General features: G+C 42.7%; 1 protein-coding gene across 3 annotated transcripts in view; it reads right to left on the minus strand.

Annotated features, from left to right (window-relative positions):
- The window catches only part of LOC121575056 (SLIT-ROBO Rho GTPase-activating protein 3), an 87,830-nt gene that overhangs the window by 37,908 nt on the left and 37,097 nt on the right, over nt 1-12,825 (minus strand). For all 3 annotated transcript variants that reach the window (XM_041887864.2, XM_041887863.2, XM_041887865.1), the window contains exons 4-8: nt 6,528-6,590; nt 3,462-3,647; nt 2,977-3,105; nt 2,042-2,263; nt 889-990 (exon numbers count right to left, since the gene is read on the minus strand). In XM_041887864.2, coding sequence (XP_041743798.1) covers nt 889-990; nt 2,042-2,263; nt 2,977-3,105; nt 3,462-3,647; nt 6,528-6,590 — 702 coding nt within the window. The remainder of the gene's footprint in view (nt 1-888; nt 991-2,041; nt 2,264-2,976; nt 3,106-3,461; nt 3,648-6,527; nt 6,591-12,825) is intronic.

The following is a 12,825-nucleotide window of genomic DNA, read 5'->3' on the forward strand; positions in this document are numbered from 1 at the left end:
TTATTGTGTGTGTGAATGTTTGTGAGAGGGAGGGACTGTGTGTGTGTGTGTGTGTGTGTGCATCCTTATAGTGTGAGAAGGAGAATGCCTCCAGCCGTCATGAACATGGTCAACAGTACAGTAATGCAGTCAGTGTGTGGTTCACCAGAGCTGCTGGGATCATCTGTTGGCCCTGAGTGGATATAAGCATGTCTGTTTGAGTATTCATGATGTGCATCTAAACATGAGTCACACTGTTTGCCTATAGCCATCTGCCTAGATGGATTTCTGAAGAGACAAGAAAAGACTGACAGTGTATCAGTTTTAACATACTGAATGTTTCCATATCCTATATGCATGTTTTCCCCTAAAAGGTTCAGCAGGGCACAACCTTGTGTAACACACAATAGTATAGGTATTGGTTGAAGCTCAATGTTAAATTCACATCTCCCTACCATCATATCTAAGCAAATGTGACACCAATCTCGATGAACATTTGCAAATCGACTTGATTGGAGGTACACAACACACTCCCCGCCTCTCATCATGAGCCGTCCGGCCTTTACCAGATTTTTTAACAGGGTCATTAGCAATTGAGTTTTAAGAGTATTTTCTGCGCCTACCTAGTCAGATTAAAACGAGACTATAGCGTCCATAAAGTGACCATTGGACATCCATTTTTTTATTAGTTTTTATTAAATGTATCACTTATTGCTCTCAACTGCTCAATTCTGTTCATTAAGAACCAACGATGTGGTACCTTTTTGTAGCATTCTCTGACATGTACAATAAGGACAATATTCATGACATTCTTATCTACCAAGTTCCATAATTTTTACCTACTGAACATGGCCAAGGTGGTAAGTTTACTGACTCTGACCATGTGACTGTGTTAGGGTTAGAGCTCACCTCCTCGTTCTCTATCTTGAGTGTGGCCAGGCGGGACTGGAGCTGGTGGTGACGCATCAGGAGCTCTGTCTGCATTGGCTGCTGGGCACTCACCTGACACACCTGGTGTAGATAGATTAGATTAGATGGATGGATGGATACTGTAGATAGAGATCAGGGTTTCCGTTAAGTAAATGCTGCGCCGGACAACGTGACCGGGAAGATTTTAATTTACCGGCCATTTGAGAAATGTACCAGACCCCTATGCATTGGATGCGTAACCCATTAGGGCGTCCACCCACGATGCTATTGTGGTAATTCATCTTAACAGAACATGCAACTCCTGTAATGAAGCAGCCAATAACACAGAATTTTCAAACATTTGCCAAAATGCAATTTGCGGGAAAAAAAACATTCTAAAACAGCACACCTGATGCCAGCAGTATATGACAGAGATGAAAATCTCCTTAGAAACTTAGAAAGAGGGTGAATCTAAAGATGCAACAACTCAGATGGGTTGCTAATATGACTAGGATCATGCATTTGGCTTCTGGACAACAAAATAAAGTTTATATGATTTTCATCAGTATATTTTCTACTGTTTTTATTTGTCGGCTTTATGTATCTTTACTTAGTTGACAATAAGTTCTAGGCCACCGGCTGCATCGGCCATCTCTGACTTCCATGCACTCATTTAGGCTATTTAGCCGCCAATGATCACGGTGGATAAATGTGTCCATATGGCAGATGCTGGTGCTCTCGCATGATATTTTTATCATTTTAATTAAGATTTTTATGATTAACCACGTGACAATGATTTTGAGAAGTTATAACATTATTATTGAAATTAAACTGATCCATGAAAATAGCCTGCCTACTATTGTTTTTCTCCCGGTCAATTTGGCAGGCAGCAATTCTTTTATCGGCTGGAGAAAAAAAAATGACGTTCAATTACCAGCTAACGTAAACCCTGATAGATAGATTAGATGAGATAGATGGATACAGTAGATAGATAGATAGATACAGTAGATAGATAGATAGATAATATAGTGTAGAGAGAGAGAGAGCGAGAGAGAGAACTCGTTTTTTTATAGGCTCCCAGAATGGAACCCACCCAAGACCCTGGCATTGCTGTTACAATCCCCTCCAATCACAAACCCTCCGCCTCCCTCACCTCGTCGCCCATGTGTGGCTGGTAGTCGAAGCGTGCGGGCGGGCAGAAGATCTGACTGTGCATGTCCATGACCCTGTGTTTGTCCCCCCTGACATCCATGGCATCCACGGCCCCCTCAAGCTGGTCCAGCCCCTCATGGCGGGACGTCTCCAGGCTGTACTCTGCAGACAGGTAGGTCCTCAGGGTCCGCGCCAGGCTGGGATGGTAGCCCATGTCACAGCACTGGGGGGAGGCATGGACAACACAACACAGTCATTATGACAGCAATAACCCTTACCCAATCAGACAGGGAAAATACACAGTCATTACCATATAAATAACCCTTACCCAGGTCACAGACAGGGAAAATACACAGTCATTATGACAGCAATAACCATAAACCTAACCCAGGTTGGGATGAGCAGGAAAAGTACCCAGTCATAAAAGTCACATACACAATCATATTGTTTTTTTCCGTCTAGAACCTGACAATTGGATGTGCAAATGCCACTAAATATTTATACCAAATACAGTCATTACCATAGAATTAGAACTACTACAAAAGGAATGTCTGTTTTAGTAATTATATTTCTATGGTTACCACCATTGAGAAGCACATACTGTTAGTTCCAAACCAATGGGGAGAGATACTGTGTCACAAGATGCTACTATGCTTCCATTTATCAAACTATCTATTACTGTATCAATTATTCATTGCAATCCATTACAATCAATAAAATGCTAACTTCAAACAAAAGAGGAGATACTGTGTCACAAGATGCTACTATGCTTCAATTAATCAAACTACTGTATCTATTATTCATTGCAACCAATAGAACGCTAACGTAGAATAAAATACCCTATGTGTTACAAGATGCTACTGGGCTTTCGTGTATCAAATGGATTCTACTATTCTCACTTTGTTATAATCAGCATGTCCTGTACCACCCACTCACATCTATCATGTCAGAGACATCGTGGATGTAATATTTGGCCACCAGAGCATTGGTCGCGGCCAGGTTTAACAAATAGTCGTTCCGGGCTTTAGTGCACTTCAGCTTGTTTTCAGAGTATTTTGCTTGTCTCTGGGTAGAGAGGGAGAGAAGAGAGAGGGAGAGAGAGAGCGAAAAAGCGAGATAGGGGGGTTAGGGGGAGAGGGAGACAAATCAGTAAACCATTGATGATCTATTTCTAAATCGATTCTTATACTAAGGATGTAAAACATTTAGTTCCATCTATGGATAACTAATTTCATCAAAATACTTTACATGCGACACATGAAACAATAGAAGTCCATTCTTACCACAGCAACAAAACCAGTTAAAGTTTTTTGGTCATTAGTGTATACATTAACTGATTAAATGTCAGAGGCTAATGCATCCAAGTCCTCTGAGCTTTTACAGACAATTGGTAGAACACACACACTCAGCCCAAGCCACACCTTCTCCTTCATCTTCTCCATCTTCTTGACGGAGCTGCGTCGCTGTGGGCGGTCGTCATGGCGCAAGAGGCTGGTGCTGACATCATTGGCCTTGCCAATCTGCTTCTCTTCCTGTTTCTCCGCCTCCTTCAGCTTGCTCTCAGCGCTGATGCTCTCTGTGTGGTACATGTGGTACGTCTTCATCACCTACACAGGGACAGGAGGACAAGGATTAGAGCAGTGTGTGTGTGTGTGTGAACATTAAACAGAACATTGTATAGAACTGTGGTCATGAGAGTAACTCAACGGAGTACCTACAGCAATACACTAAACTCACGATAAGCATATAACAGACTTGATGTCAATGGGAGATATCTAAAGTTAGGATTCCGCATGCTAATCCGATTGTATCCTGTATACTGAATGAGAGATTTGTGACTGAGTGCTAAAATTAGGTTACCGCTGTTGCTTTCCTCTCCCCTCACACACTACAAACTCACCCTCTCTCTTACAGGTCTCCTAGCAACTCTGATTGAAGTAATCGATGTGAGGAGAGAGCAAGTGAAACCAGCAGGAAGATTGTCGTAGCCAAGTTACAGAGATCCTTTTCTCTAGCTGAGTTACAGAGAACCTTTCCTCATTCCTCTGGCTGTTGCTGGGTGTGAAACAAGAGAGGACACTTTGATTCTGACTGGAAGCTGGAGATGTGTTAAAGCCAAGCTGGCTCTCACATTGTGCATTATACATCAACACTGTACAAGTATGTACAAGGCCTAGCTATGAACTATGTCACCTACTGTGTGTATGTGAACGTATAAATGAGACATACACATGAAAAAAAGCTAATAAATGAAAATCTGCATCATTATGTTGCATGTCATGCAGAATCATTCTCATGCGGCCATTTAGCCACGTAGTGTATTTAAAGCCCAGGTATTTCTATGGGTTTCATGTAGCTATGCATGCTTGCTGCTGCACAGTGTGATCGTGTTATTTTACCAATGCTCACTGGCCTGCCTACAGCCCTTAAATATCTATCTGAGGGATGTGAATGGACAGACACGGCATGTGTCGACACTAGTCAGTCACAGCCATTCTATATCCATTTCAACACAGTGTTCCAACCAAAACAAACGAACTGGATTAACATTCTATTACAATTGATATAATACCAGCTTCTGTAATGTGGCTGCTGGTTTAGCTGTCTGGCTAGTGGACAATGTCATTCTCTACATATTGATTGTGATCCAGAACTCTGGCTACACAGCCAATAGAGTCCATACTGTCTGTGTTACAGAGACATGCCATGGCATGCCAGAAATAGGCATCACATTTCACAAATGAGAGCCTTCCTGTCACACACACACATACACAGAGACACACACATATACACCCTCACACGCGCATGCACACGCACACACATAAAATCTCACAACGTCAGCAAGACAAAGGAGCTGATCGTGGACTACAGGAAACGGAGCGGCCGAGCACGCCCCCATTCACATTGACGGGGCTGTAGTGGAGACGGTCGAGAGCTTCAAGTTCCTCTGTGTCCACATCACTAAGGACCTAACATGGTCCAAACACACCAACACAGTCGTGAAGAGGGCACGACAACACCTCTACCCCTTCAGGAGGCTGAAAATATTTGGCATGGGCCCTCAGATCCTCAAAATGTTATACAGCTGCACCATCGAGAGCAACTTGACTGGCTGCATCACCGCTTGGTATGGCAACTGCTTGGCATCCGACCGCAAAGCACTACAGAGGGTAGTGCGTAGGGCCCAGTACATCACTGGGGCCAAGCTCACTGTCACCCAGGACCTCTACTACCAGGCGGTGTCAGAGGAAGGCCCTAAAAATACTCCATCCACCCAAGTCACAGTCTGTTCTCTCTGCTACTGCACAGCAAGCGATACCAGAGCGTCAAGTCTGGGACCAAAAGGCTCCTGAACAGCTTCTACCCCAAAGCCATAAGACTGTTGAACAGTTAATTAAATGGCTACCCAGACTTTCTGCAATTCACCCCCTACCTACATGTACTTCAATCAATCAATCACCTAACCAAACCTACATGTACATATTACGTCAATCAATCACCCCAACTACCTCGTACCCCAGTACACTGACTCGGTACTGGTACTCTTTGTATATAGCCTATATATAGCCTTGTTATTGTTATTTTATTGTGTTACTATTTTATTTTAATCCATTTGTAATGTTCTTACTTTTTAACTGCATTGTTGGTAAATGGCTCGTGAGTAAGTATTTCACTGTAAAGTCTACACTTGTTGTATTTGGAGCATGAGACAAATACAATTTTATTTGATTGAGCATTCTTTATTGTGTGTGCGTATGTGTTTGCGTGTGTGTGTGTGTGTGTGTGAGTGCGTGCATGCATGCGTATGCATACTCTTCTATGCATGTACACAGTCAATTTACCGACAGAAGAGAAGGTTGCCTTTTAACTTTAACAACAGATCTGTGTTTGATCCTGTGTAGCATGGGCTGAATATGTAAATATGTGACGATACACCTTGGCAGTGAGCAGACCTCCACTGCAGTGGAAACTGCTGAGTCAGCTTGGAGCAGAGCCAATGGCAAGTACAGTTTCTCCTTCAACTATAACTTCTCTCACAGAGGGAGGAAAAATGCAAATTCTTCATGTCCTCCAGGGCAGAAAGAAATGACCTGTGTAGCAAGGCTGTACTGCAGGAGTGCTGATAAAGCTATTCTGCACTGGGCAGATCCTGGGCAACCCAGAGACTAGAGCAGAGAGCCAGAGGTGGGTCTAGTGGAATGGAGTTAGCTTCAGGAGGCTAACTAACAAACATGGGGTGTGGATTGAAGGAGATACTGTACAGTACAAAGATATGGGGGAAGAGAAAAAGAAGGAGAGAGAGAAAAAAGAACAAGACAGAGAGCGCGAGAGAGAGAGAGGGGAGAGCGAGAAAGAGGGGTGAGAGAGAGAGAGAGAGAGCGAGCGAGCAAGAGGGGTGAGAGAGGAAGAGAGAGAGAGAGAGAGAGAGAGAGGCGAGCAAGAGGGGTGAGAGAGAGAGGGAGAATGACATGTTGTTGTTTACTCACAGTGTAGAGCTCATTCGTGACTTTTACCAACTCCTCGTGCATCTGCACCCCGATGTCTTTGCTCTGAAAAGAAGCAGAGGAAGCATGAAGTGTGTAAATCAATCTCACAGGTGACAGGAAGATGTTTACCATTAACAGACCTGGTTGTGTTTCCCTGAGGAATGAATACATCGGTTTCCCTGGATCATGTGTCTGTATGGGAGAGATGTGTTTCCCTTTGACATATGTTTGTATGGGAGAGATGACTGAACACTGTGACATGTTGTTTTCCTCTATTTGTGAAAAGGCTGAATGCAATACTATGTAGTGTACAGGCAAGCAGCTAATATACATTTCTAATGCCTCCTACTGACCACCTGGACCGCCCCCAGGTGGTAAGGGCAGGAAACAACACATCTGCCACACTGATCCTCAACACGGGGGCCCCTCAGGGCTGCGTGCTCAGTCCCCTCCTGTATTCCCTGTTCACCCATGACTGCATGGCCAGGCACGACTCCAACACCATCATTAAGTTTGCCGACGACACAACAGTGGTAGGACTGATCACTGACAACGATGAGACAGCCTATAGGGAGGAGGTCAGAGACCTGGCCGTGTGGTGCCAGGATAACAACCTCTCCCTCAACGTGATCAAGACAAAAGGAGAGGATTGTGGACTACAGGGAAAAAAAGAGGACTGAGCACGCCCCCATTCTCATCAACTGGGCTGTAGTGGAACAGGTTGAGAGCTTCAAGTTCCTTGGTGTCCACATCACCAACAAACTATCATGGTCCAAACACACCAAGACAGTCGTGAAGAGGGCACAACAAAGCCTATTCCCCCTCAGGAGACTGAAAACATTTGGCATGGGTCCTCAGATCCTCAAAAACGTATACAGCTGCACCATCGAGAGCATCCTGACTGGTTGCATCACCGCCAAGTATGGCAACTGCTCGGCCTCCGACCGCAAGGCACTACAGAGGGTAGTGCGTACGGCCCAGTACATCACTGGGGCCAAGCTTCCTGCCATCCAGGACCTCTATTCCAGGTGGTGTCAGAGGAAGGCCCTAAAAATTGTCAAAGACTCCAGCCACCCTAGTCATAGACTGTTCTCTCTGCTACCACACGGCAAGCGGTACCGGAGCGCCAAGTCTAGGTCCAAAAGGCTTCTCAACAGCTTCTACCCCCAAGCCATAAGACTTCTGAACAGCTAATCATGGCTACCCGGACTATTTGCACAACCCCCCCCCCCGCCACCCCACCCCATCCCTCTCTTTTACACTGCTGCTACTCTGTTTATTATTTATGCATAGTCACTTTAACTCTACCCACATGTACATATTACCTCAATTACCTCGACTAGCTGGTGCCCCCGCATATTGACTCTGTACCGGTACCCCCCTGTATATAGCCTCCCTACTGTTATTTTATTTTACTGCTGCTCTTTAGTTATTTGCTTTTATTTTTTTACTTAACAATTTATTTTTATTTTTTAACTGCATTGTTGGTTAAGGGCTTGTAAGTAGCATTTCACTAATGTCTACACCTGTTGTATTCCGCGCATGTGGCAAATAACATTTGATTTGATCTATGACAAGGAAGGTTGCCACGCACATGGTTGTTATGCACAACAGAAGTGAGTTAGGCCGAATCAATTGCAGTTTCCTCTGAGAGATCAGTGCTATGGCAACAACACTACATTTACACATATAAAGAACAACTTAAACAGTATTCATTAACAGTATTTTTTGTTTAGTATATTCATGTTGCACAATATTTGCTTCTACATTGAAACCGGATGGTATGTGCTGTGGAATGCATAGATAAGGGATCATCAACTAGATTCAGCCAGGGCTGATTTTTCCTTGACCGGATGGTCGGTGGGCCGGAACATAATTACAAAATATTTTGTAGACTGCAAATTGCCCTCAAGAAGCCCAAACCGATACAGTGGGGGAAAAAAGTATTTAGTCAGCCACCAATTGTGCAAGTTCTCCCACTTAAAAAGATGAGAGAGGCCTGTAATTTTCATCATAGGTACACGTCAACTATGACAGACAAAATGAGATTTTTTTTCTCCAGAAAATCACATTGTAGGATTTTTTAATGCATTTATTTGCAAATTATGGTGGAAAATAAGTATTTGGTCAATAACAAAAGTTTCTCAATACTTTGGTATATACCCTTTGTTGGCAATGACACAGGTCAAACGTTTTCTGTAAGTCTTCACAAGGTTTTCACACACTGTTGCTGGTATTTTGGCCCATTCCTCCATGCAGATCTCCTCTAGAGCAGTGATGTTTTGGGGCTGTCGCTGGGCAACACGGACTTTCAACTCCCTCCAAAGATTTTCTATGGGGTTGAGATCTGGAGACTGGCTAGGCCACTCCAGGACCTTGAAATGCTTCTTACGAAGCCACTCCTTCGTTGCCCGGGCGGTGTGTTTGGGATCATTGTCATGCTGAAAGACCCAGCCACGTTTCATCTTCAATGCCCTTGCTGATGGAAGGAAGTCTTCACTCAAAATCTCACGATACATGGCCCCATTCATTCTTTCCTTTACACGGATCAGTCGTTCTGGTCCCTTTGCAGAAAAACAGCCCCAAAGCATGATCTTGCGTGGAGCCCCAGATCGAGGGAGATTATCAGTGGTCTTGTATGTCTTCCATTTCCTAATAATTGCTCCCACAGTTGATTTCTTCAAACCAAGCTGCTTACCTATTGCAGATTCAGTCTTCCCAGCCTGGTGCAGGTCTACAATTTTGTTTCTGGTGTCCTTTGACAGCTCTTTGGTCTTGGCCATAGTGGAGTTTGGAGTGTGACTGTTTGAGGTTGTGGACAGGTGTCTTTTATACTGATAACAAGTTCAAACAGGTGCCATTAATACAGGTAACGAGTGGAGGACAGAGGAGCCTCTTAAAGAAGAAGTTACAGGTCTGTGAGAGCCAGAAATCTTGCTTGTTTGTACGTGACCAAATACTTATTTTCCACCATAATTTGCAAATAAATTCATTAAAAATCCTACAATGTGATTTTCCGGATTTTATTTTCTCAATTTGTCTGTCATAGTTGACGTGTACCTATGATGAAAATTACAGGCCTCTCTCATCTTTTAAGTGGGAGAACTTGCACAATTGGTGGCTGACTAAATACATTTTTCCCCCACTGTATAATATTTGACTAAAACATAATCATTTCAAACCTTGCTTACATTGGTTTATGATCACGTGTCTCTTACGCGTGGGAATATTTGGGAACAGATTTCCAAAATTAAATAACTTGGAGCTGATTTCCTGGTGTTTTTACATTTTATGTCCAACCATGAAAATAAAATAAAATATACAGTACCAGTCAAACGTTTGGACACACCTACTCATTGAAGGGTTTTTCTTCATTTTTACTATTTTTTTATATTGTAGAATTTGTATTTGTATTTGTATTTTTTATGGACCCCATTAGCTGCTGCCAAGGCAGCAGCTACTCTTCCTGGGGTCCAGCAAAATTAAGGCAGTTCATACAATTTTAAAAACATTACAATACATTCACATATTTCACAACACACTGTGTGTCCTCAGGCCCCTACTCCACCACTACCACATATCTACAGTACAAAATCCATGTGTACGTGTGTGTATAGTGCGTATGTTATCGTGTGTGTGTATGCATGTGCCTGTGCCTATGTTAGTGTTGCTTCACAGTCCCCGCTGTTCCATAAAGGTGTTTTTTCATCTGTTTTTTAAATCTAATTTCACTACTTGCATCAGTTACTTGATGTGGAATAGAGTTCCATGTAGTCATGGCTCTATGTAGTCCTGTGCGCCTCCCACAGTCTGTTCTGGATTTGGGGACTGTGAAGAGACCTGTCTTGTGGCATGTCTTGTGGGGTATGCATGGGTGTCCGAGCTGTGTGCCAGTAGTTCAAACAGACAGCTAGGTGCATTCAACATGTCAATACCTCTCATAAATTCAAGTAGTGATGAAGTCAATCTCTCCTCCACTTTGAGCCAGGAGAGATTGACATGCACATTATTAATATTAGCTCTCTGTGTACATCCAAGGGCCAGCCCTGCTGCCCTGTTCTGAGCCAATTGCAATTTTCCTAAGTCCTTTTTTGTGGCACCTGACCACACGACTGAACAGTAGTCGAGGTGTGACAAAACTAGGGCCTGTAGGACCTGCCTTGTTGATAATGCTGTTAAGAAGGCAGAGCAGCGCTTTATTATGGACATACTTCTCCACATCTTAGCTACTTTTGTATCAATATGTTTTGACCATGACAGTTTACAATCCAGGGTTACTGCAAGCAGTTTAGTCACCTCAACTTGCTCAATTTCCACATTATTTATTACAAGATTTTGTTGAGGTTTAGGGTTTAGTGAATGATTTGTCCCAAATACAATGCTTTTAGTTTTTGAAATATTTAGGACTAATTTATTCCTTGCCACCCACTCTGAAACTAACTGCAACTCTTTGTTAAGTGTTGCAGTCATTTCAGTTGCTGTAGTAGCTGACATGTATAGTGTTGAGTCATTTGTATACATAGACACTCTGGCTTTACTCAAAGCCAGTGGCATGTCATTAGTAAAGATTGAAAAAAGTAATGGGCCTAGACAGCTGCCCTGGGGAATTCCTGATTCTACCTGGATTATGTTGGAGGCTTCCATTAAAGAACACCCTCTGTGTTCTGTTAGACAGGTAACTCTGTATTCACAATATAGCAGATGGAGTAAAGCCATAACACATATGTTTTTCCAGCAGCAGACTATGATCGATAATGTCAAAAGCCGCACTGAAGTCTAACAAAACAGCCCCCACAATCTTTTTATCATCAATTTCTCTCAGCCAATCATCAGTCATTTGTGTAAGTGCTGTGCTTGTTGAATGTCCTTCTCTATAAGCATGCTGAAAGTTTGTTGTCAATCTGTTTACTGTAAAATTGCATTGTATCTGGTCAAACACCATTTTTTCCAATAGTTTACTTAGGGTTGGTAACAGGCTAATTGGTCGGCTATTTGAGCCAGTAAAGGGGGCTTTACTATTCTTAGGTAGCGGAATGACTTTTGCTTCCCTCCAAACCTGGGGGCACACACATTCTAGTAGGCTTAAATTGAAAATATGGCAAATAGGAGTGGCAATATCGTCCATTATTATCCTCAGTAATTTTCCATCCAAGTTGTCAGATCCCGGTGGCTTGTCATTGTTGATAGACAACAATAATTTTGTCACCTCTTCCACACTCACTTTACGGAATTCAAAATTACAATGCTTGGTCAGATATACTTGGATGTGGTGTCAGCATTGTTGCTGGCATGTCATGCCTAAGTTTGCTAATCTTGCCAATGAAAAAAATCATTAAAGTAGTTGGCAATATCAGTTGGTTTCTTGATGAATGAGCCATCTGATTCAACGAATGATGGAGCTGAGTTTGCCTTTTTCCCCAAAATTCCATTTAAGGTGCTCCAAAGCATTTACTATCATTCTTTGTCATTTATCTTTGTTTCACAGTGTAGTTTATTCTTCTTTTTATTCAGTTTAGTCACATGATTTCTCAATTTGCAATACGTTTGCCAATCGGTTGTGCAGCAAGACTTATTTGCCATTCCTTTTGCCTCATCCCTCTCAACCATACAATTTTTTAATTCCTCATCAATCCACGGGGATTTAACAGTTTTTACAGTCATTTTCTTAATGGGGTGCATGCTTACTAGTAACTGGAATAAGCAATTTCATAAATGTGTCAAGTGCAGTGTCTGTTTGCTCCTCATTACACAAGACGGACCAACATATATTCTTTACATCAACAACATAGAAATCACTACAAAACTTATTGAATGACCTCATACACAATATTAGGCCCAGCCTTTGGAACTTTGGTTTTCCTAGATATGGCTACTGTCACGCCCTGACTCAGGGGACGTTTATTTGTTGAGTCAGGGTGTGCATATTCCGTGTTATGTTTAGTTTTCTATGGTTAGTGTCTAGATCGTGTAGATCTATGTTGGCCAGGGTGGTTCCCAATCAGAGGCAGCTGTAGCTCGTTGTCTCTGATTGGGGACCATACTTAGGCAGCCGTTTGGCACCAGTCGGTGTGGGATCTTGTTCCGTATAGGTTTGTGTTGTGTAACCTTTAGACTTCACGTTTCGTTTGTTGTTTTATCGTGTGTTCAGTACGGAAATAAATATGAATACATATCACGCTGCGCCTTGGTCCTTCTCGTTAATGAGCGATCGTGACAGCTACTATATTGTGATCACTACATCGAATGGATTTGGATACTGCTTTCAAACAAATCTCTGCAGCATCAGCAAAGATATGAT

The sequence above is a fragment of the Coregonus clupeaformis genome, chromosome 10 (genome assembly GCF_020615455.1).
Source record: "Coregonus clupeaformis isolate EN_2021a chromosome 10, ASM2061545v1, whole genome shotgun sequence".
Taxonomy (NCBI): domain Eukaryota; kingdom Metazoa; phylum Chordata; class Actinopteri; order Salmoniformes; family Salmonidae; genus Coregonus; species Coregonus clupeaformis.